The sequence below is a fragment of the Streptopelia decaocto genome (genome assembly GCF_964273445.1).
Source record: "Streptopelia decaocto genome assembly, chromosome: 4".
Taxonomy (NCBI): Eukaryota; Metazoa; Chordata; class Aves; order Columbiformes; family Columbidae; genus Streptopelia; species Streptopelia decaocto.
The window spans coordinates 5,284,205-5,308,994 of record NC_138658.1 but is presented as its reverse complement, the minus strand read 5'-3'; the positions used below and the strand labels follow the sequence as shown (position 1 = coordinate 5,308,994).

General features: G+C 37.6%; 1 protein-coding gene across 5 annotated transcripts in view; it reads right to left on the bottom strand.

Annotated features, from left to right (window-relative positions):
• BANK1 (B cell scaffold protein with ankyrin repeats 1) overlaps nucleotides 1–24,790 on the bottom strand; it is a 128,361-nt gene that overhangs the window by 92,466 nt on the left and 11,105 nt on the right. For 4 of the 5 annotated variants that reach the window (XM_082052092.1, XM_082052091.1, XM_082052094.1 and 1 more), the window contains exons 2-6: nucleotides 20,656–21,054; nucleotides 14,823–14,888; nucleotides 3,396–3,544; nucleotides 2,828–2,966; nucleotides 726–868 (exon numbers count right to left, since the gene is read on the bottom strand). In XM_082052092.1, coding sequence (XP_081908218.1) covers nucleotides 726–868; nucleotides 2,828–2,966; nucleotides 3,396–3,544; nucleotides 14,823–14,888; nucleotides 20,656–21,049 — 891 coding nt within the window. In that variant the 5' untranslated portion in view covers nucleotides 21,050–21,054. The remainder of the gene's footprint in view (nucleotides 1–725; nucleotides 869–2,827; nucleotides 2,967–3,395; nucleotides 3,545–14,822; nucleotides 14,889–20,655; nucleotides 21,055–24,790) is intronic. The other variant, XM_082052095.1, reaches the window with a different exon arrangement.

The window sequence follows — 24,790 nt, the reverse complement described above, 5'->3', positions numbered from 1 at the left end:
TCTGCACTGGAAACACAGACTATTATTTTTGTTCTGGCTTTGCAATTACAATATAGACATCATGACAAGTCTACTTGGGCTACCATTTTTTATGTGCCTTTGGCAAAGGATATGCTGCAGAGCACTACAGCCCGCTGTGCTGATTTAAAATCCAGCTCAAAACCTGAATTCTTCTAAATACACGGAAAGAAGCTGCATGGCCATCAGCAAACCACATGAATGATAATTCAGTAACTGTAAATGGACCTTATATGAATAGCAACATACGAGAAATATCTTCCATACAAGCCATGCCAGAAAAATCCAGTTTGCTGATGAATGAATAATAATCCTCCAAATACAATGTCATTTAAGATTACTTGCTTGTATTGGCTTTAGTACACACTAAAAAGAACACTTTCAATGAAGAGGAACATCGCTAGTGTTTGTTATTATTTTCATCCTCTGTAATGCAGGGTGTTGTTTGTTTGGAGTATGTAGCACAAAGGATGCTCATATCACTCTCTAACCAAAACAAAAAAAGAGAGAAAACTTGTTTTCACTTGTCTGACTTGCTTACAGCTAGACACCTCAAAGACAGGCCTTTGGAATCCTGAGCCTATTATTGAGCCATTACTCACTACTGTATAATCAAAAGAAACCTTTACAACACAGTGTATTATCTTTTAGCTCATATTGGCACTTATATTCCATCTTTTTTATTAAAAATGGAGAAGTCAACTTACCTGACAAGTGAAAGCTATTGGGTCAGCCACTTTCTTAAAAATGTGCTCAATCTCCTCTAGTGCAGTATAGTACTCAATCTGCGCTGTGCTGTTAATGACTCCTCCACAGTAGACATTTACATACACAGGGCCAGCAGGAAAATCTTACAAAACACAAATCAGAACAGTAGCTGAAAATATTTTACAATCCCAGACAGAGGTCTCAGGGAATAGGTAAAAGAATGGGAAAATATCACAGAAAATGCATAGAGTCGATGAACTGGATTTGCATTTCACAGATGATTCAGTGTAGTGAGGTCTTTCAGTCTAACATTAAAAAGCTGACAAAAGAAAATTCATATCTGTAAATCTGAATAAAACAAAGCTATTCTATTACTTCACGTTAGAAAGGAGATGAAAACAGTATGCTTCAAATTTCCAATTTCCCTTTGATAGACTGATGACCTATAATCAGCTCCCTTATGCCTACGAATTAAGGAAAAGTTCATTTATTACAAATAGTGGAATTGCTATTCATCTTTTGTAACATATTTCTTAATTGCAGGCAAGGTTCTTCAAATCAGATTTGAACTATGCTGCAGAAATTGCAGTATAATTACTTCCATTTCAGTTGTTTACCTAGTAAAAGCAAAGGAAAGAGGCATTTGTACAGTCTGTTACATAAGTATGACTTGCTCTGCGTATGCAGCATGAGCCTTCTTTATGAGCACATTTTATAATTCATTACGATTCACTGTGCCAGGCATCCTGCTGTACCACACCAGCAGTAGCACGGTTTGCTTAACATTCCAACTTGGCACACAAAAGAGCAATAAAAATGGGCAACCCTGAAAATGGAGAAGAGTAATAGGGCCAAAGAAACGAAGTGAATAGAACATGACCTTAAATCACTTGAATGGAAACTGCCCAAATGCCTTTTTTAAAAAAAGAAAAACAAATAAACATTTTCCTTATAACATCAGATAAGCTGGATCCTTATTAAAAAGGAGTACTCCCAAACTTCCAGCTTTTCTAGATTTTGAAACAGAGAGAACTGAAACAGAGAGATGCATTGAATGCAAATGATATAAGAAACAAAATTAAACTTGGGCTGCAGGTCTCTGCCAAATTTTTCATATTTCATCTACTGTTCATATTTTACTTCTTCATCCGCTACAGAAACCTTCCTGCAATCAACAATGTTTTCAAAGAATAATTCTGGAAGAATCTTTAAAGATCTGTAAATGAGGATTTCAGCTTTCCTTCTCAGAAATCCAGTTGAGTTTCCTATTGATCACGGGGTCTCTAAAGACAAACTCCCTGCACCATCACAGTAATAAAGAACTCTCAAGCCATATGTGTTCAGGATGAAAATCAGGCCACAAAATTACCTAAACATAGCTCCAAGAAGCCACTGCTGAAAACTGTAGCCTATATTTTTTTTCTTCTTCCTCCCTGAAGTTGTATTGCAATGGTTTTAGAATAACATATGTAAGTTCCTTTGAATTCACAGTATGCAGTGGAGTAGCAAGCTACACTCTGAATACTTAGGTGAAAATGTGAGTTAAGAATTAAAAAGTTTAAGTGAGTGGGGATTGGTGTGGCCCTTAAATCCACACAGAAACTAAGAGAAACTGTTGGCAACTAGTTATGGATGGAGCAGCTGAAAAAATCATTAGAAACCAGCATAGCTGAGTGATATAGAAAAATGACATGGACATGAGCAAAGTAAAGAAATTATTTCCTGTGTCAGTAAGAATGATACAGAGGACTAAAACCAATTTTACTGCATTAAATATAAAATGAAACATTTTAGTAACAGTGTTAAATGAAGACAATATTAGCTTTGCATTTTATGGGTGTGATTTTGAAGAATGTTAATCTATGACTAATCAATGACATTTTAAGACTGCCACCTGCCATTTAACCACACAAAACCAAACTAATAGTACTTAGTTTCCCATAAATCACGAGGCCTTGCTTCCCTGCATTATTAATAAATGTTCTATGTGCAAAACCCATGTACAGGAAATGCCTACAAAACAGTGGGAAGTGAAACTACTTATCAGAAAAAGTGAAGGGAGTCCAAAATGTTCTGTTTACTTTAAGAATATTTGTCTTACCTAAAGCTTTCATGTACTTGACCTTCTTATTCCAAGAGGCTGGCTGTGTCCTAATTCGTTGATTATCTGCTATAAATTCAATTTCTAAAGTTTCATCATCTATTTCATCTTTCAACAAAATGAATATTTCACCAGGGTTCTATAAAATTAAAATATGTTCCCATTAGTCCTTCAGAAAATTATACTGAAAGTGTAAAATGTAAATGAAAACATGAGTTGGAAGGAAAGTTCATTTACCAACAGCTTCATACAAAAAAATAACAACACCAAAACATGATGCTACCTCAGTGTTACCCTTTAGTATTCTACTGACATCGACGAAAAATTAATGTAGAATTTTAAGTTCAGTTACCTAACAATATTTTAAAACAGTATTTTAAATGCATGTGTAGGTGAATTGTTACATTTTCTAAGACCATTCTACTTTGTAGTCTAAAAGAATGACATTCACCCTAATAAGAAAACACTACAATACTTCCAAACTGTTATAGTATTAATAAGATTGCAGCAGGAAGAGGAGAAGAACATTGACTGTTATCCCAAAGATTTTAGCATTCAAAAACCTTACCTCACATGGTATTCTTCCTGGAAGCACCAATATCGACTGTTCATTAGTTTCTAATGCTTCAGAAAGTATCTCTGTTTTAACACTGAGATCTATTTCTTCTGATGCTCCCCCAACATCTGACAAGGTAACGTTGGAGCTACTCTGGTGATCTGAAACAAATAATGTGGAATGAGGACATTACTAATAATCCTGGATCAATAAAACATCACAATGAAGTCTAACATATTAGAGACTCATATGGCATTTAGAGTCATATTAAGGTCACTGCACGAAAGCCTGGCAAAATTCCTTTTCATGTAAAAGTGGTGAGGTTCCCCTTTTCGGCAAGAGATTGCCTCTGAAGTTCTGATCCCACAGCCTTTATTTATATGAACAGGCTCTGCTCATACTAAAATCCAAAGGCAGAAGGCCTTTAGACCAAAGTCCTCATGACCAATGAGGGATCAGGGATCAGCCAGTTCTCAGAAGAACAAACTCTCATACACTGGGTTAAAGTGGAATTTTTACCACTCTTGCTTTCCCTATATGTAAACAAGGAAATGCTACAAGTTTACAACATCAGCCCACCTGTCTACAGGAAGGATTTCTGTAAAGGCAGTGACACCTGTGACCAGGTAACTATGAGAGTAGATAGAGATGTTCCTCAGAGACTCCGTAGACTTTGCTTTCTTTCATGGACAAAATGATAGACTGAAGGCGTACATTTTTTGTTGTGCTGGTTTCGGCTGGGATAAAGTTTGTTTTGTTTGTAGTATATAGTATGGGGCTGTGTTTCAGATTTGTGCTGAAAACAGTGCTGCTAACACAGGGATGTTTTTGCTATTGCTGAGCAGGGTTTACACAGAGTCAAGGCCATTTATGCTTCTCACACCACACACCAGCAAGTGGTGCACAAGAAGCTGAGAGGTGGCACAGCCAGGACAGCTGATCCCAATGGACCAAAGGGATATTCCACACCACAGGATGTGATGCTCAGTATATAAAGCTGAGGAAAGGAGGAGGAAGATGGGGACATTTGGAGTGATGGCGTTTGTCTTCCCAAGTAACTGTTACATGTGATGGAGCCTGGCTTTCCTGGAGATGGCTGAACACATTCCTGCCAATAGGATGTAGTGAATAAAGCCCTTGTTTTTGCTTTGCGTGCACAGCTTTTGCTTTACTTATTAAACTGTCTTTATCTCAACTCAGAAGTTTTCTCACTTCTACTGTTTTAAGTCTCTTCCCCATCCCACTGTGGGGAGTGAATGAGTGGCAGTGTGGTGCTTAGTTGCCAGCTGGGTTTAAACCATGACATTTGTGTAAGATATTCCAGATTTAGAAATGCTACACCATTCATACAGATAGCTTACAACCAGTTTCTTTTCTTCTTTGCTGTACCAGTAAAGGCCCAAGAGCCATAGTGAATCCTTACCAAATCACAGAATTTTAATGAGGAAATCTAAAAGAACTGACAAGTACACCTGCAGAGCTCTGACTAAGCCTGTGTTTTAGAGAAGCTATTCTTCACACCTGCTACTTCTCAGCTGTATCATTTCTACTCCTTTCCAGACACTCTGTTACCCTGTACAAAATGCTGTTGCTACCCATCTCAAAGGACTGCAGCAGCTCTTCATCATTCAAGATTACCCAGCATACTGCAGTCACCTAGTTAGATTAATGATATCATTCCAAGCAGCTCAGAGTTAAAAAAATCTTGACTGGCTGGTGAGAAAATATCCAGAGAGACATCAACAGCATCTTGTGTTACTGTAAATTATGGAACACTCACAGTCAATTACATTCAAGGACACAAATAACTTTTCAGGCACATCTTTTCCTCTTAAGTGGATGTAGAATATTAGTATAAATTAGTGATGGGCAGAAGACAGAACAGAAGCAATTTGGCTTTGCCCAAACTAGTAACACAGCCATTTTGGGTTTTTTCCAAAAACACCCAAGTGACGAGGTACACAAACCACATAATGCTCCTAAGAGGCACAGAATTCTTTGCATTCAGCATCAGTATTAGTAATTTACAACTAGTTTCCCACTTCTGGCTTGCCTTTATTTCCCCCATACGTACCAGTTTGTCTGATACAGAATGTTCCCTTTCCTTACCAAATTTGCCTTGCTCAAGAAGGCACAGATTTTAGTAAACTACTTCTGTAATAAATGTGCCCGTAAGTGGAGTTACGCCTGGGAATGTAGTAGAAAAACTGGGGTATGCTATGTCTAATATAGGTTTTATCTTTATTTTCCCCTGGAGATGCGCTTTGATTGTTAGAGAGATCTCAAGAAGAAAGAAAAAAAAAAAGTCTCATTTGTCCATGTTTTGTTGAGGAACCTAAAGGTTCTTGAACTTCTAAGGTGGGCGAGTTCAGTGGTCATCACCAGCTTTTAAATTTCCCCAGCCTCTTCCTGCTTATATTCTCATGCCTTTAAGGCAAACTAACTCTGAATTTAAGTGTAGATTGGTAAAATACACTAAACTTATGTGTAGACATACTTTACTGAAGTAGTTTTAATTCCATTTGCTTTAATTTATTTTGAAAGTTAAACAGACTACACTGAACCAAGGCTATTTTGATTCTGAATGAGAATCCACCCCCAGTTTCATGTAGTTTAACTAATCCAGCTCAAAAAGGACATAAATCTCTCTGATTATCACAGTGAAGACTAGACTTTACTTAGCACCACCCTTCAGAAATAGGAAGGCCTGAGCCCTTGCTGAGGAGAACAAGATACTGTATGCCCACAGCATGTACTTTGGGAATGTGTTCATATTTTAAGTCACTCATAAATCTTAAACACACAGAATTTGCTCCAGAAGACAACTCATATGAGGTGCATGCTTCTGATTTTTTTTTTCTGTCACTTTAGGCAAAAGAATCCTGCAAAGACAAGAAACATTCCACTATACGATGGACAAAATCTAAGGAGTGAATAACAAATCTGGCAGGCATTGTGTTCTCAGATGTCAGCTTTCCATCAGTGATCATTCTTCAAGAATCGTGTGGATACATTCTGATCTACGTAAAGTTCATGACAGCTTTACTTCTATAGTCTGCATTCATTCTACTTATTGAAGATGACAGTAGTCACTTCCACCTCTTAATGTCCATAAAATAATTCATCTACTGAGAAGGTCAATGCTAGTGCTAACAAGTTGATTTAAACTAGGATAATGTTTTCCTGCCACATTTATTTTAGTTTAATGTTTTTATTATGCCTAGCGACATATAACTACAGTATCAGGACTCCAACCCTGTCAGTATTGGGATTGCACAGCCCCAGACTTTAGATAAATTATTAAGAAATGTGGCTCTTCAGTATCCACATCTTTGATGTAAGAAAGTGAGGGATTCCCCTGCTGACTATGAAAGTGGTTAGCAATTTATTAGCTAAAAATCATCAAGCAAGACGTCTTTCACTAAATGTCAGGTCTACCTGACAATCAATGAAAGCCATATACAGTAGTCCAAAAATAACAGGGATCTATATTATCACTACTGTATAGTTAATAACCAAACTCCAGAGCTACCATCTCCAGCACTCAGATTCCAAGGGCAGTTGCACACTGTCTTGTCCTAAAATGTGGAATAGGAAACCACCACATGAAGTATTACTTGTAAATGCTGAACAAGCAATATACCAGAGATTAAGCAAGCCTTGGTTTGGTGGCATTAACTAAACCAATGTAACTTACAAGGGGTTAATACTACAGCAGTAATATTCTAGTAACACAAATGGAGCAATGTCTAGACAATATTAATTAAATGTAGGCAGAAGGTGTTCCCTGACGTACAGGTCTTTTGAACACTTACATTTTGGACATCTTCACTGTGAATCCTCTTTATAGTCTTGCTTTTAACCTGAAAGCAATGGCTAGGGAGCTCCACCAATTGCTCAGGCTTTCAGAAAAATAATCATTTAACAAGACTTTTCAACTGTAAGTGAAGATTAGCTTAAAATAAAATTAAATAAATGAAAGGAACATCATTATAATGCTGGAATATCTAAGAGAGGCGATTTATTAAAGGGTATTTGTTTCTTGGTGAATGTGTTCTTCAAATATTTTATATAACGGTGCCCCATCCATGAGGTTCTTAAAATGTAGCAGTAACAATTAAAATAATGGATGAATAGAACCAGACCCTTTCTTGTAGGATCGAAGTATAAGACATTATTAAGTATATCTAATGATGCTTAGACAGCAGTATGAGCTAGAAGCAAAAAAGAAAAGAAAATCTATTATAATCTTCCCTTGAGTATTCAGGCCAGTCCTACCGGGAATTATTGTCTATTGTAGAGGCTAATGCTCCATTTCCATCAGGTTACTTTTGTTGGCTTACTTCTGTCAAATATCTATTACTGATGGTCACATTGAAAGGACTGATCTTAAATTTAAGTTCATATTTAAATAATAAAATATTATACACGTTTACTGTAAGAGTTATTCTCTTAATTGGGCACAGTGCTGATGTTTTCAATTTTACTTTAATGTTCTCTATTAATTCATATAACTTCAATACATCAATTTGGTATATTTTACACAAAAATCTTTTGGAATGCATTATTGCTTTTGATTTAACATTTTAAACTGAATTCATGAAATGACTTCAAAATTGCATTCCTTCACATAAACTGAGAAATTTTAATTAAGCCTCTCTAGTCTCTTGTGGATTCAACAATTAATTCCTCACCATGGCTTCTGAACAATTTTCATGCCACATTCAACCCCACTCCCCCCAAATTCCAACTTTTCAAATAAACTCTTTAGCTATCCCTATTGCGGTCTACATGAGGATTATAAATTGCCTGACTTTGATTACTTGGTACTTGCTACATATTTTGAGTCAACAATGTATGTGACAGATTTGGGGTATTAAAAATAGCAGAAAACATAAACTCATGAAAGATTTTTGTGTTTTCTAAGGCCACCCATGGAATGAATTTCACAGCCAAAATTTAGTTGGTTTTAACAAAACAAAATGCCTGCTAGCTTTACAAATTTCAGTTCTCCCTCGAGTCTTGCTAAAGCAATGCTAGCTGGAAAACTGGAACTATATTACAATAAAGGTCCTCATTTACCCCTAGATCACACAACATGTAAGAGCATGATAAATATGGGCAAATCGGGTTAGGCAGATGACAAAGAAAGGAAAAGTTATTAAGTACATGTGGCCAACTTACTATGAAAGAAAAGACAAGGTGTTCTAGTGTCAAAGATTAAAATAAAGAGGCTTAAAGGGAAGAGCACTTAGGTTAAATTCAGCATATCATTTAAGAGCAGGAGTCATCCCATGTAAAACATCAGGACCACTCTTCAGCACAACATGCGGTAAAGGCAGAGCTGGTCCTACTGGCTTCTACAAGGTAAAATTAAAAAGGTGCTTGTGTATAAGCAACTTCCTTGCAATTCAAAAGCTTAAACTCAAACACATGTGTGAGTACTCTGCAGAAATGTGGATGAAAGTAGAGCCATACAGGAAAACAAACAAACCAACAACAATCAAAAACCACAAAACAACCAATAAGCACCCACAAAGTAACCTTCTGCACTGTGGAAAAATGAGGAAAAAACACTCAGGCACATCATATTCTTCTTCCCTTCCACCACAAGTTTAACATAGATATTTATGACTTATTCCCCTTAAAGTATAGGTACTTGTACATGCTGTATGAACTCAGCAGAGAAGTGCAGCAGAGTGAGATTGAAAGGCAGCCTCTAACTGCACAAGTTGCTCTATAAATGACCTGAGAAAGGTTGTGAGAAACATGGAGGCAGAAAACGTCCACCACACTGGGCTTCAGTCAATGAGCCTGTTTTACTCAGCACCAACACGGCATTTATTCATTTTTACCATAAACCCTTTCTAAGATCGGATTTCAAAGCAAATTCCCTTCTCTGCTCTGCTGAAAAGGTTTGTTTGTTTGTTTAATGATGGTGAGACAGGGCTTAGGATGGAAAGGTTTCTAAAAAAAAAAAAAAAAAAAAAAAAAAATCACAGAAAATTAAATACATACATACATATAAACATCTGACTTTTTTTCCCTTTCTTTTTTTCGATCATGCATAAATTCCAGACCAAGAGAAACATATTCCTTATTGAAGAAGCTATAAATAATCTCTCTCTATGCTGAATCATCTATCTTTTGCCACTACATTGACAGTTATCTTTGTTTTTCTCCAAAACATTCAGAGTCCCAGTTTCTCCTGCATGGCTGAGTTGTTCTGTCAAAACCAGTAGCTTTCTGTGAGTTGGCCTATTTTGCCCATGTCTCCAAAATGTTTCCATTACTTCATTTATGGTGAGCAATTTTTCTTGCAAATAAGCATCAAATTGACAGTTCTTTTAAGTCTATAAAGAACAGTTTTTTTCTTTTCTGAATATATGGAGTTGGTGATTCTGTCGTTTTAGCAACAGATGGTATTGCAAGGTTCATTCACATCTATTTCTCTCCTGTAACAGAGGAATCCCTGCAACACCCCCACATCTATTGTTTTATGCATTACTACATATGTGTAGGCAAAGACTGATCTGACTAGAAAGGTGCATTCTCACTTGTTCTCATATTATCAGGTATGTTTTTATACACAACAATTTACCAATCTGATATAACTGTAGCCTAATGGAGTCACCATAAAAGCATCTAAACACAATGCAGAAGTCTTATTATGTATAGCCATATTGGATCTCACAGTAAAAATAAAAAATCCTGCCTTCAAATAACCCCAGAACTGCAAAACCCCCACAATTTACCATCAATAATATTTAAGAAATAATTTGCATGAGACTGTAGGCATTTCTTTACACATATACATATATTACCTTCTTCTGATTTTAATTGTATATTCAGAGGATGTATGGCTATGACAACTAGTTCCTACCTGGTCTGTGGCTGGAAAGCATGATTTGACTTAACCTCAGCAATCAGTGCTTCGGTTAGGATGCACGCATTTAGATTAGAAGCTTTTTGGGAATAAATTTATCTTTTACTATATAATTTTCAGCTGCAGTAGCAGCACTAATATCATGAGCACTCTGCTGAGCCTTAAACACATAGTAGGACTGTCCCAAAGAGTTTCTAAACTATTAGGCACACCAATTAGTTTGGAAATAATAACTACTTGCCTGAGGTCATTTAGGTGCTGAGCAGACTGCTGATGGAGTCCAAGGCTGGTATTTCCAGTTTCTACATTCTGCAAACTTTCATCCTGCCTCTTCTCCAGGGAGAAGCAAACTGAAGTCTGGCCCTTTGTATGCAGCAACAGTTCTCAGTTATTAAAGCCCAATGTTTGATTAGAGTCCATCTATTCACTTCAGAGTTACAGCAGTTCTACTACAGCAAGAACACTTTGGCATTTTTGTTCCATTTCTCTGTGGTATTAGCAAACACATATCTCACTTCTCTTTCAGTGAAGGATTATACAGCACCAAACACTGCATAAAATCTGAGATGCGCTATTACAGAGACAGGTTATCCTCCTGCTGCTGACTCAAATTACTGCTGAAGACAAAAAGACTGACAGCAGGGGCATCCAGGGTTGTGAGCAGACCTCCAAAACTTGTTTGCCTGATCAAACGGTCCTGGAACTTCCTTATTATTCCAGAGGGGCTAGCTGCAGCTGCCTGGTGTCTCTACTGTCTCCAAACTACAATTCAAGTCTCTTATAACTGGCCTGGTACAAATTGTATGCTCTGCTTGGACAAAGAAGTGACACAGCTAGAGGGGAGTATTTTAGAATCAAGTTGTACCTTGGAGAAGCACAACTGGCAGGCAGGCCAAAAGCTCAAATTTCAGGCTGAATAGAGTTTATGTTTTTACAGATATGACCCTCAAGGAACTACTAGTAAGTAGCCAAACTTTTCCCTCTTGACTATGTTTGAAGCTATTCTCTTGAGGAAGAATATTCTTTGCAAAGTTCAAAAAATGACACGGTTGGAAGGTCATGAAATGAAGTTTAATGTAACTGAAAAGACCTTAACTGCACTGGGAGAGGCTGGGGGGACAGATACTGACAGGTGGCATTCTCAGCCTTCACGCCACTGCAAGTACAGGATACATATCATTAATAGTATCCAAATGTTTACTGACATAAGACACTATACTCCATGTTATAGCATCTCTTAAATCAATCTGGTAACAGAAGCTAGCTTGCACTGCAGCAGCTCATTTGCCAAATAGCGTATCAGTCTGAGTATGACAGCAGAGCTCCAATACCTGCACGGCGCTCTTATCAATGCCTGGACAAAATTTATGATGCTGTTCTTGATCTGCACAGCTCCAAATTACATGGAACTTGTCTATCTAAGAGACCACATGTCTCCCCGTGCCACGCTGCCACAGCTACTGTCAGCAGAAAGACTCATACCAGGCACATTTGTTATTAAAGAAGGGGAAAAAAAGTGAGTTGTCAGCAAGACTGACTCACTGGGGGACAGGCTGCTTTGCAATTTACTCCCACCTTTGGTTTGAAATAGCTAAAATCTATTGACCCTTAAAGTGAGCTAAAAGGGTATACGGCTCTCTCAGGAACACCATCAGGAGTGATATTTTTAGGGACATCTGAAAAACATGCTTGTTTTCTAACTTCTGGTTATTTTTCTTCTGTTAGGGTTATGGATTTGAAAGTCATCTTAAGTCTTTACCTTTTAAGGCACTGTCATTGAATCTAAACCCTAGCCCCCTGAATAGGCATACTTTACTAAAACAGGATTTCAGATAGCATTATAGGAAAGAATAGCAGAGGTGCCCCAATAGCTCTTTATCTGAAGAAGGGATGCCACCTACTATTTTTTTTAAAGTGCTGGCCTTTCTCGAATTTCATTAGGTAAAGGATACTGGAAACACAGTATGCACATATATGTTAGTTGATGAGACTCTTGGGCAGTACCAACAGATGTCTGCTGTTTGAATAGGCAGACAGCTCTTTCACTTTAAAATCACCTTCTTGTGCTCCGCTTGTCCATCCCTAATTGGTTCAGTAAATGAATGCTAGGATACAAGCCTTAATAGAAAATGTTAAAAAAGACAAAGCTGTTCCACAGAAGGAGAATGGCCTTTTCTAAAGCTGAAAATTACCTAATTGGTATCTAAATCTGAGGTTTGCTCTATTTTGCAGGTAAAATAATGAACACCAGTTCCACAATAAGGCATTCACATTTTATCTATGTGGTTACAAGGTTCTATACTCAGTTCCTAGTAATATTGCTTCACTTTTCCAACTGTAGTACAAACTATAAATAATGATTCTTTGAGAGCAGAAAAATTTCCTTAAGAACCACAGGGAATTTCTCAAAATAGAGTTTTCTAGTAATAATTAAAAAAACCCAAACAGTCTAATTTTCTTATATAGAAACCAGAAATAAACACATAACATTTGTAAGTGGCCAAAGAGCTGATTTGTTCAGTTATCACCTACAGGAATGAGTCCTCATACATTCGTATCATGGTGATTAGCATTCCACAACTGGATCTTTTCCATCACTCACTAGCTAATCAATTGCTTTCACATCTGTTTGTATCTCATATTTCCCCAAAGGATTTCAGTGATCATATTGTTTTTCCATTTTCCAATGTACTATCTGACCTTTACCCTCAAGGCCTTGCACAATTCACTTTAGTCAATCACTTCTTATTGATTGTTGGCTCTTGCTCATTCCCCATCTATCTTTGCTTTATTGGATATAGTTTGTTTCGGTTTGTTTTTAATATGTCCTGTCATCCAGTCACTCTCTTTCCAGTCTTGTTGCTTTAGATTTCTCATTAAGCTTTATACTTCTGATCTGTTCAACTCTCATTCCAGTTCAAGTCTGAATTCCATCTTCTCTCAGCCTATCCTTTTTTTTGTACGGTATCTGTATACTCAAAACAAACTTCAGCTTTTGGCATGCCAGTCTCTGCTTAAGACTTTATAAAATGCTGTTGTTTTGTGAATTTATAGGGTTCTAGTAAAAATTCTTTATTTCTTGGGAGTAGCTTGGCAGAACATCTCAGTCTTTTGTTTTCTTGAGATTCTCCATTTTCCCTGTTTTCTATTTGCTATCTCATTTTTTGGACATCATGATAATGAATTAGAGTAACAGTGATACCAGCTTATTGAACACCTGGATGATGAACAAGTAACTACAAAAAAGCCTTCTTTATACCAATAAACTTCTTCAATGCACTGATCCACAGCACATTCAACACAGGACCAAAAGAGACATCCCTAGGAACCTTGGCAATAGGTCTGTAGGGCAGCTTTGCAGCAGCTTTCTGCTTGAGATCACAGCAGTACATCCAAGATGTCAAGAGTCACAAACAGTCTCTATTGGAAAGGAAGAGGGACTAATAGGAGAAGATTTAATAGAGAGAAATGGTTGGCACTAAATACTCCCTTCTACACTATACATATTTCAAAGGGGCATATTTCCAACTAACTCTGGTCTGGACCTGTAGAATGCACACCTTTTAGTGTCCGAATTGCACCTAGTGAGCTCTCTGAGTGCACTTATCTGAAAGGAATGAAATCCACATGCGCCAAGATTGTTCAGCTCTGTGAACCAACACATGGAAAATGGGAATGACTGGAGTGTTTAAAAACACACTGGCTGATGCTCGTGTCTTGAAATTAACTGAAGAAGCTAAAACGCTAAACTCCATACATCACTGACATGTATATTGAATTTGTGCTAGTAAGGAAGAGCCAGTGAGCTTGCAGCATCATTCTGCCCTTACACCTTGCCAGCAAAATAGACCCACCGAGCCAGTAACCTCAGAGTCCAGCAGCAGAAAACGTCTGTGCCAGGAATTCCAGAATAACTTACTCATCCTTTTCCCTCAGTCAGCATGCTGGTGCTGTTAAGCCAAACACTTCACAAATGTGTCAACCCAGAAATAAAGGTGTTTAAGGAAGAACTGGGGACAGGAAACACGTTATGTAGCTCTTTAGTAAATGCAAGTGGAGATTTTGTCAGTCTGTTTTCCCTATTAATATTAGGGGCTTTCACAAAAATAAATAAACCAGAATGGCCAGTGTCAACACGCACTGAAGTCAGGATGCAGGGCTTCTCCCAATCACTGGCTGCCAATGAATGATGCCACAAACATAGTGCAAGTAGGACTGATCTATCTGAAATTTCAAATCAGCTCGCTCTTTACTACAAGCAAAACTCCTCATCCTGGGAACAGAAAAGGAAAGCTCTCCATGTCTTCTTTTTTTCTCTGCTCTGAAATGAAAGGAAAAAGAATGTCCCTATTGAATCCCTTCCCTTTTCATACTCGTCACCAGAATGTGTGGGTAGAGAGGTGTGAATAGAGGTTTGAGAATAAGGCACGTTCCTCTACACAACTGCATGCTATGGTACGGTTAGTTTATTGCATTCCATGTCTGACAAGATGTAAGAAAACAAATCTAATTTTCTGAAGAGCACTGGCTTTATTTGAGTAAATGCAACTCACCATCTGCAAGAACTGCTTCATAGATGTAAGACAAAGAGTCTCCAGGATTTTCACTCTGTTGCTTATCTAGGAAAAAAGAATAATTCTTTAATGGTATCTACTTGGAAATATCTTTAAAATGGTCATCATTTCTGATGACAGTGATCATTGCTATCCTAGTTGATTGTTTCACAGAATGCTTAGTTTGCTCCAAGGAAGATATTAGCACCAAAAAAATCAAGCTAAAAAAAAAAAAAGGCACAAACAAACAAACAAAAAAAATGATACCATGGCACTGATTTTCACTTCCTCTTTTTTAGACTAAATTCTGTATGTTATTTTAGATGTAAGATAAAGCTATTTAAAAGCTACAGTTTTGCAGAGAGAAAAAGAAATCCAACGGGGAGTGGAGTGGAACAAGTCTAGAGAGATCTTTAAATGGAATTGTAGTTATCCCCTTAAAGTAAACATCCCTTTGACTGATCTTTTCAATTTGCTATAGCAGGTAGGAAATGCGGGCTTAAGGAAGAAGAGAAGTTTCCCTGAAAGTCAATATAGCAAAAAATGGGACAGGAGTTGGGTAAAAGGAAAGATAACAGAATCATGTGCAGGAAAGTGAGAAACGGAAAATGGACACAGACATAGGAGACAACTGTGAGGGGCTGTGTTTGAGAATACAATAAATCTGATTACAGAGTTCCCAGTACTGGGTAAAAAACAAATGAAACAAACAATGGTCACATTCTGTAAAGTACTGGTCAAATATTAAAAAACTCTGACAGTTCCACTTCACTGAAATGATTTCGATGGCTTAATAACTACCAGGAGACTTTCTGCCATATTATGCAGTATCTGTCTATGCCATGCTTGCTTTATGCTGGATCAAGTTAACACTTGTTTTTCCACATCTGAGGTAACATTGACATAAGAGAGATACAGCTAACTCAACACAAACGCTGTTGTATAGCATCTACACATATCACTGGGTGCTCCAGAAGGTAACAACCAGTATTATTACAAGGGATCAAGACTGAAGAGTCACTGGGTAAAGACACCAAGGCTAGGATGAGGAGCCTGGGAAAGTGACTGCTTTACAATGACTTTATTAAGGTTGCGTAAACCAAACACTCAAAAGTAGTCTCTCTCCTTTGTTGTGGTATATTGTTGACTTATTTCTTTTAAAATGATCTGTACTGCGGACAGTGGTTAGACCTACGCTGGCACTGGCTTGTGGTTTTGTACTTAAGGTGTTGTTGACCGTATTCTGATTCAGTTATTCCTCTTACTAGAGCCCAGTTAATGAGGAGAGGATTCCAGTGAGAGATATTAGCTGATTGCTGCTCTAGAGAATTTAAGTAATTTCAGGTTCCCATACTGAAGTTTTGAGGCAAAAGCCTAGAAGGCTTTTCAAACATGCTTTTCAGAAGTGCTCATTAGTTTTGTACAGCACTTTCCATGAAAGACCTTACAGCTGACCTGCAGACCTCCAAGCAGACACAAACACATCTGAAATTAAAGGGAATTTGAATATGGACATGAAAAATACTGTATACTGGTAAGTGTTATGAAAAGTAATATCTTAAAGTGGTATCAGAAGTGGAAGAAATGCTTGACCCTAATCTGGCTTGTTAGGAAATTCTGTTTTCTCAACAGGATCTGAATGACATTCGATACATAACTAATGCAACCGCAAACTCAAACACAAAACAAAGTATCATATAAGTGCTAATTAACTGAGTACTATTTATCCTGTGTACTAATGAGGGCAGCTTCTTGCCAGGGGAGGTGGAGAGAGGGAAGAATGCACTTATATAATGAAAGGCAATCAATGCCATGAACAAGGGTTCTAACTAAAGTTTAAGAGGCTACTTTGTACCTGTAACTTCTTGGCTTTTGAACACCTAACTTCATAACTATAATAACATTCTCTGGACCAAGTTCTGTCCTCATAGCCATTTAAATAACTACAGAGAAACCCTACCCAGAGCAAAATCTGATTCTATTAAAAAAGTTGTTCTTTTCTATCCTAATATTGGTTAGTTTTGGGGGTTTGTTTGTTTGTTTTTCAGTATGAACTTAAGTAAATGCTACAATTAATTTTTTCAGGGATAGGTGTTACAATTTTTTAATCTGGAAAACAAGACCCTTCTTTTATCTCTTTCCAAGAAGCTGACACTAACTTCACAGAAATACATCATGGTGAAATTGCAAATAGCAATTTTGTTATAACAACACTTGTGTGCCAAAAAATATTCAAAGAATGCATTTCCTGAAGACGTACAGCTCTAGCTGCAAAATACTTGCTGGAAATCTTAAGCTTATTTGTAAGCTATAGAAATAGCCTCACAACTGCAACTAAATACTGACTGATGACTGTTGTGCCATAAACAAGACATAGATTTGGATGGTGTCCACTTGCAACCTTGAAACAGCAGACTAATGATGATAATATAAATCCATTAATTCATTTTCAAAATAAAAAATTATAACCTAAATAAACAACAGTAAAATCGCAGTACATTAATTTAAATTAGTACATGCTGTTGCAGTAGTACTTATGTTCTAATCATTTGACTTCTATTATTAATAAAACTTTTTATGAGCTTGTCCTAAATGCTGCTAAAAACCATTCATTTTAAGATGTCAGTGCATTCACTTTTCAAGGTGTAAGCAGTTTTCATCCAATTAGTGTCAAAAATAAGATTAAAAAAATCACATACATGCTGCATACTTCAGAATCCAAGGGTACAGGTCACCGTGACTGGCTAGACAGATCAAAACATGAGCTGCTAAGAAATCTGATTTATAATGAATAAAGGCTCCTCTGGATTTTGCAAAAATAAGAGAAGAAATAACAATGAACTTAAACAGTTTAAGCAGCAGGGGATGGCAGTCTCAACATCATGTCTATGGTTGCCACGTCCAGGCTGCCACTTCAGTTTCTCTTCTGGTTTGAAATAGGATCATGTACCACATGAAATGAGTTAATGACACTAACCACAGCTTTTTGTTGACAGTCATCCCTGTTACAAATCCTCATCATTGCACTGGCAACCCAGCAATCACTCTGTGCGGAGATGGAGAAACAGAACACCTCTGTAACATTTATCAATCTGCTAATCTTAGCAGCAGTCCCTGCAGAGCTGTTCAAAGACTCATTGGCAGGGCAAAATGGAAATGAGGTCCATACTGTAGGATACAGCTCTCGTTAGTACTAGCCTAGTTCAGAGACAAGAAGGTACAAATGCATGGAGGAACAAGTTAACAGCAATGAACAGCTCAGGGAAAAAAAGGAATGGAAAAGCATTAGGAAAACACACAGAAGTGTTTTCATCTCTACCTCCAAAACCAGAAGACTAATGGACAAGAGACAGGCACTGAAAACAATTAAAAGAGACAGGTGATTATCCACACAAAGAGATGGGAAATCTTCTGAATACATAGTCCTGAAGAAAGGCATAAAAAAATTGCTGCAAAGGAAAAATAATCCAAGTATACTCAATAACCTCTTAGCAAGCCATTTTAAATACTAGGGTTAAAAAATAAATAAATTTAAAAATAATAATTTTTAAAAAATCTTTCTCCCAGATGAGTAATCTGTCAAAATCCCTGCCACAGATACCACAAATGCGAAGAGCTTAATAGGATTCTACAAATGAGTATCATAAATACAGACACTGCAAGCAGTGACCATTATCTTTAAGCAAAGGTAAATAATGATAAGATACACACATCTTCATTCCTCAGAGCTTAAATCAACACCCAGGTGACAGAAAAATCTCCCACTTGGAATACTTGCAGTGTGCAACAGAAAGCAATGCAGAGTTCTCCTAGGAAGCACTGATGTGAGCTGGCCCAGCTGACGGCCAGGGTGCACCAGTACAGAAAAAAACAGAGCCAGAGCAGTTCTCAGCTGTGTGTACGGAGGGGGTTTACACTGTGAAGCACCAGGCAGCAACACTAATCGCAGTCCTGGATCTAGTTCAGTCAATTCAACTTGTTTGATCCCAGCCACAGTCTATGCAGCCCTGGTAAAGATGTACGCACTGAGACTGAGGCCTTCAAAAACTATTCATTAATTCAGCTTTGCACTTGTCTCTGAAGTTGCTGATATTGACCTCTGCCAAAGAAAAGATCATTTGAGCTATTAAGTCACTTGACATTACTATGTAAGTAAAATCCCAAAGGTACATATAATAAATATTTTTATGAATGCATAGACCTAAGCAAAGAATCTTCATCTGTCTTCTAGGAAACTGTTTATCTTTGAAAAAACATTGCAATTTCCTGTGCATGTGTCAACTGACTGTCTCTGGGCTCAGTTCCTTCCTACATATATACATTTATACATATATACTCACACAGACATGCATAGTATAGACCCACTGTTTTCCTTCCACTAAAAAGCTGCCAAGGAACTTCAATCTGAAGCTAAATATCAGACATAGTCAGAAATTGCAAACATTATCTCCTAAAAGCAAACCAGGCAACTGTAATTAGGCCCAAAACTTAAAGTCTGAGAGATGCTAAAAAAAAAGTAAATATACTGAGTAAAAGGTTAATAAATGCCCATCTGCAAGAAATGTTAGAACAGGAGATGTTTTGGAAGGAACTGTCTAAATTTTGTTTTGAAAGCACTGATGTGATACAGCCAAATTGTGTGTAGACACGTTCTAGGCAGGTTTGAAAGCCTTATACTATGCTTCTGCTGATCTCCTCAGGCCCAAGGAGGCAAGGACATGCACCAGCTAGGTCACTCTGACTCAGCTGGCACCTCTCTATCCCTGTGTTCAAAAGCATATTCCTGGTTGTTCATCTGCATCTAAAACCAGTTAATCTCCAAGTAAAACTCCTGAACTGGAGGATGTCTCTCTCAACCACAACCTCCTGTGCTGTTATTAGGCACTTTGCAGGTAACAGAGACAGAAGCACAATGTTCTGCTTAAAAGACAAAATCATAACAAAATAGGAAGAGCTGAGAGGACGTAAAAGACCTAGATACTACAAAGAAGCAGTAGTAAACATAATCTCAAAGGAAAACACACAGCCATCTACCAGAAACCTGTGCACAATTACATCATCTTGCCAAAGTGGTCCACTCATCTGTCTTTCTAAAGCTATTTCTCACTTTCATTTGTGCAGCCTGGAGAGGTTAAACTTTGTGTTAAACTAAACCCTGTGCACAAACTTTGCCATTTCAGCACCTCTCACCCTCAGGACACAGGCTTTTCTTGCATTCCAGAAGTGCTAATTTTTACATTAATGCTTATTTGGAGTTTTCATGGACGTGCAAACACATACAAACCACATAGCTTTAGTCCTTCCAGTACAGCTTCATTACATGGGTTGGTAAAAGGGGAAGGGAACTTCTTCTCTTAGAGCTTTCGCATGTCACACGGAAAGCGACACCATCCATGAAACTGGGTCTTTCTCAGTAATTATTTTTCTCTCTGTCAGATTTATCTACACCCTATACACTGCCACATTAAGGCATTTTGAAAGAGATGAAGCATAAACCCATAGCCTTGTAGAGTTTGAGAAAGAGAAAAAAGTGTTGTCAGCTCTTCAATCTTACTGTGAAATGGTGATGGTAGGTTCACAGGTGCCACAGGCAGCTTTTAGACTTTACAAAGCTGCTTCCTTGTGAAAATGAAGCTGGATTAAGAGTACAACAGTTTCATCACACTTCAATGAAAAATGCACTACCCAACAAAAACTGTTAGACAAAGCTGAAGAGAGAATTTATCCAGAAAATCTGAACTATGACTTAAAAAAAAAAAAAATCTTCCAAATTACATCAATACAGCTAAGAGAACTATTTAGTAATCATACAAAGTTTTCAGTTTTAGATTACCTGGTTGAATAATTCCAGTAACAACAGAGAGATATTCTTCCGGTTCCTGCTCAGTAGAAATCTCCTTGCTGCCTCCATCTAAGGTCAGTATCTCATAAAGGATATCTGAGTTCTCCACCCCACAAAGTAGAATCACCACATCATCTGGAGGTTTTAGAACTTTCTCTAGAAAATAACTTCTTTTTCGATTCAGGCAGTTAAGAAGTCCACATGATAGTATCAGGAGTTTACATTTATAACAGGGTAAAGACAATAGCTCCTGGTGCTTGAAAGATGAAGTCTCTAGATTGTAGAGCAAGATTCCTCCTTCATTCACAATGTGTCCAAAAAGAGATTTTAAATACAGAGCCCACTCTTCTGCATCTTGTTCATATATCACAAGAATATCCTTCATATTTTCTAGAGAGAAGAAAACAAACAAACAAATAATTTCAAATACATTTTTAATCCATTATAAATATAAGAAAACAGATAGTTTCTCCCCGTTTAAAAACTTGAGCTTCTGAAGAAACAAGACAGGTCATCACCTTGAAATAACCAAGGCAGAAAGATCATCCACAGAAATGCTGTTAAAATAGCTCAGAATATTATATGTTTAGAATAGCTTCAACTAGTATTTCAGAGTGAATACTGAAATGGCAGTGTAGACACCAGAGTGCATCCACACATTCTGCTCACTCCTAGATACTTGACAAATAGGTGATACTATTAAAAATGCTACAGTTAACTTTTCAAGGCAGAAATAAAAACCATATATTTGAACACCAGACATGATCTGACTTCATTAGAAACAGGACTGGTACCTTTAAGATATTTTGGCAGCATGGTATTAGGACAGTCATTACTGATCATTTCTTACTGTCCTTACTCTAACAGAATTACTTACGAACCTGACAAATCTAAAACTACTTTTTTTTTTTTTTTTAGTTCTGCTTTCTATTTAAGACATAAAATGTGATGCTAGTAAGACTAATAGTCATTGATAGTGTTACTAGGACAACAGTATGAAATAGAGGCAACAGGCACAAGCTGAAACACAGGAGGCACCCTCTGAGCATCAGGAAACATATTTTTTACTGTGAGCACTGGCACAGGTTGCCCAGGAAGGCTGTGGAATCTCCCTCTTTGGAGCTACTCAAAAGGTGCTAGGACAGGCACCGGCTCTTGGGTGGCCCAGCTTGAGCAGGGCAGTTGTACGAGGCGGCCTCCAGATGCCCCTTCCAACCTCAATCATTCTGTGTAGCCAGAAAAAACCTGATTTGCTGACTGATACAATATACACTAAAATAACAGGGTAGCTTAATACCCCTGCAATAGTTCACAATCACAGTGCAGTGAAGCACCAGTAACAGACTCAAGAACAGAAACAGCTGCTGAACTTCACCTCCATTGAACTTCAGTGTGTCTCCCATGTTCCCAGTGGGTCAGGTAACCTGCCTGGCACCTGTCTGCAGTGCAGGTCAGTAAGTCGCTTCTTTGTGAATATCAAGAGATGTGGAAATGGTGGGCATACACAGAGTTAAAATGTTTATTGGGCACACAACGGCTCTGGAAAGTGGGATGCACCATTGAAAGCACAGTACAGATGTAGCTGAAGAGAACAAACTTATCAAGGATCCCACATAAATTCTTGTACAAAAGAAGAAACTGAACCTAGATGTCCAGCATTAGTGCTTTAATTACTGGAGTCTCCTTCTTTTTAGAAGAAATTATTTCTAAATTTTGTTCATTCATTCTTTACTCAGGAAATATTTATCCTGCTGAAGGCTGGCTGAAACTTGTAGACTAGGGACACAATAGCTTTGTCTCTTGAGTTCATTATATGTCTATAGCTGCTTGGGGGATAGCTACCATCTTTCAAATAAATGTGAATACTCATACTTTCAAAAAGTTTTCTGTCATATGAAATCACACAGGACCAAGTTCAATATGGTAGTGGGTGATGATACTTCAAGATGACTGACCCCGACTAATACATTAGAGCAGGGTAAAATTTTTCAAAAGGTATTTGGAAAGGTGACTGCTACATTTTCCATGGTAAAAGCATTCTGAAAAATGCCAGTTTCTGCTGAAATGCTGGTTTAATTGTAAAAATAAACAGTAGCATATTTCCAGTTTAACTCAGAGCAAAGTTATATATATGACACTAAGACAAGAAACCTACTTGATGCAATGCTGCAATGTTTTTTGTTTTCACAATCTCATAGGATTTTCCATAACTTGTGTAAATAAAAAGTAGTAGAAAAAAAGCACTTGCTGCACAGTTTCAAAAGAAGATATTACATTAACAGAGCTGTAAGGCCAGAAGCTTTTTCAGACTGGCCACACCATTTCCTATCACAAGAAACAGAATCACCAAGCACCTTTTCTTTTCAGTCCCTATTTGCTAAAAGCACTGTAGTGGTCCTTAAAAATATGGATTTGAAGAGGATGCTTAGTCTATGAAGAAGATTTAAGAATTCACTCTTTACACTTTGAATTTGCTTAGTTTCAACTTCCAGTCACAGAATATAGTTTTATCTACTTCTGCAAACTCAAAGAAGTATCTGCCCTCAGTCTGTCCCCCTAACGTCTTCAGACTCTCATGAAGCAACTCTTAGCCTTGCCTTCATTACAGTTTGTAAACTGGGATTTTTACTCTCCCCACTATCAGAGAGGTTCTGTAGAACTACTACCATTCTTTCTGCACTTTTGTGAACTCTCCATTGATACAGTGTGTGGGAAGAATAAAATAATCTCATTCGAGATTACCTCAGATATGCACAGAAAGTTCACATTCAGTCTTTACCTTAAAAGGTCTCATTTTAAATTCATGCTCAGCTGCATTTCCTTCTACTATGATGGATTTGGGTAAGGACATAGCCAAGTGGAATTGCAGGGACGGATAAAAAAAAAGCATGTTTAAATTGAAAAGGTAATTCACCCCCACCCCAGGCCTCAGCTTCACAGAATATTGGTGTCCTAAATGTGCAGAAGACTGATCTGCTGGTGTCTTCCACAGCACCCACTTGACCAAGAGTCTAAGCTTTCTCTCCAAGTAGAAGGAGAGCACTGGTGATGAATGGTGCACAACTGCACCTCATTCCTGTGCAGGCTGGAAGCTCCCCAAAGGTGTTCCTGTATCCCAGAGCAGGAAAGGTCTGCTGGACCCAACCGTTCAGGTACAGTTGAAGAGCTCTCTGTGTGCTGGGCAAGGAGGAGTAAGCTCTTCAGCAGAAATATTCTTACAGAACTGACGTTACATAATAATGATAATAAAAATATGCATAAGGTATAAAGTTCAGCCCTGTGCAAATGGACAGTACAAGGCTTGATTACTCAAGAAATTCTAAAGATAGAAGTGAGGAAGCTGCATCTAAATGATAGAAGAAGATGAAGTAATTCTATTTCTTTGCCGTTTATCTGCACCTAAGTTTGCAGCTTTGGCCTTAGATAAGCATGAATGCAAAAGGAGTTCGAAGATGTTTCCTGAAGGCTTGACTGCATTTCTTTTTAACTATATTTATTTTTATATATGAGAAAGAAAGCTTTATTTGTATAAGGGAGTGAAATACATCTAACACCACAGTTGATGGAAGAAAGGCTCTGCAACATACATCTCATAAAACTTTAATTTAATATGGCTGCCATATTTAATTTCTCTTTTCTATCTATATTCAGAGGGAAGAGTCATGCTGTTGAGGAGAGACTTGTCAGAGCAAGGTATTTCATGCTGCAGTTTGGTGCAATGTTTGTTTATTGGTTTGAAGAAAGCAGCTAGTGCTATCAAGCTACCTGTGGGAAACCAAATGTGGGTTTTTTTTGAATTATATGCTTGATTTTTTATTCTGCCATTGATTTATCTGTCTTTCAGACTGAGAGTTAACTTTGATATTAAGCAGGAATACAACATCTACATATTACTTGCCCAACATCGTATTAAAAGGTGAAATATCACTATTTTTAAATGCTAACCTGACTTTAAATGTAGAGTCACAGTTTACCCCAGGAATAGTCATGAAGTCCCCTTTCTAAATCTACTCCATGTGCCTTAGCATTTTTCCTGTTACACAATGCTTTTGTCTTCAGAAATTTTACTAAGATGCAGATGCTTGCGTGCAGACTACTTAAAGCTCACCCAAATATCTGCTTTCAA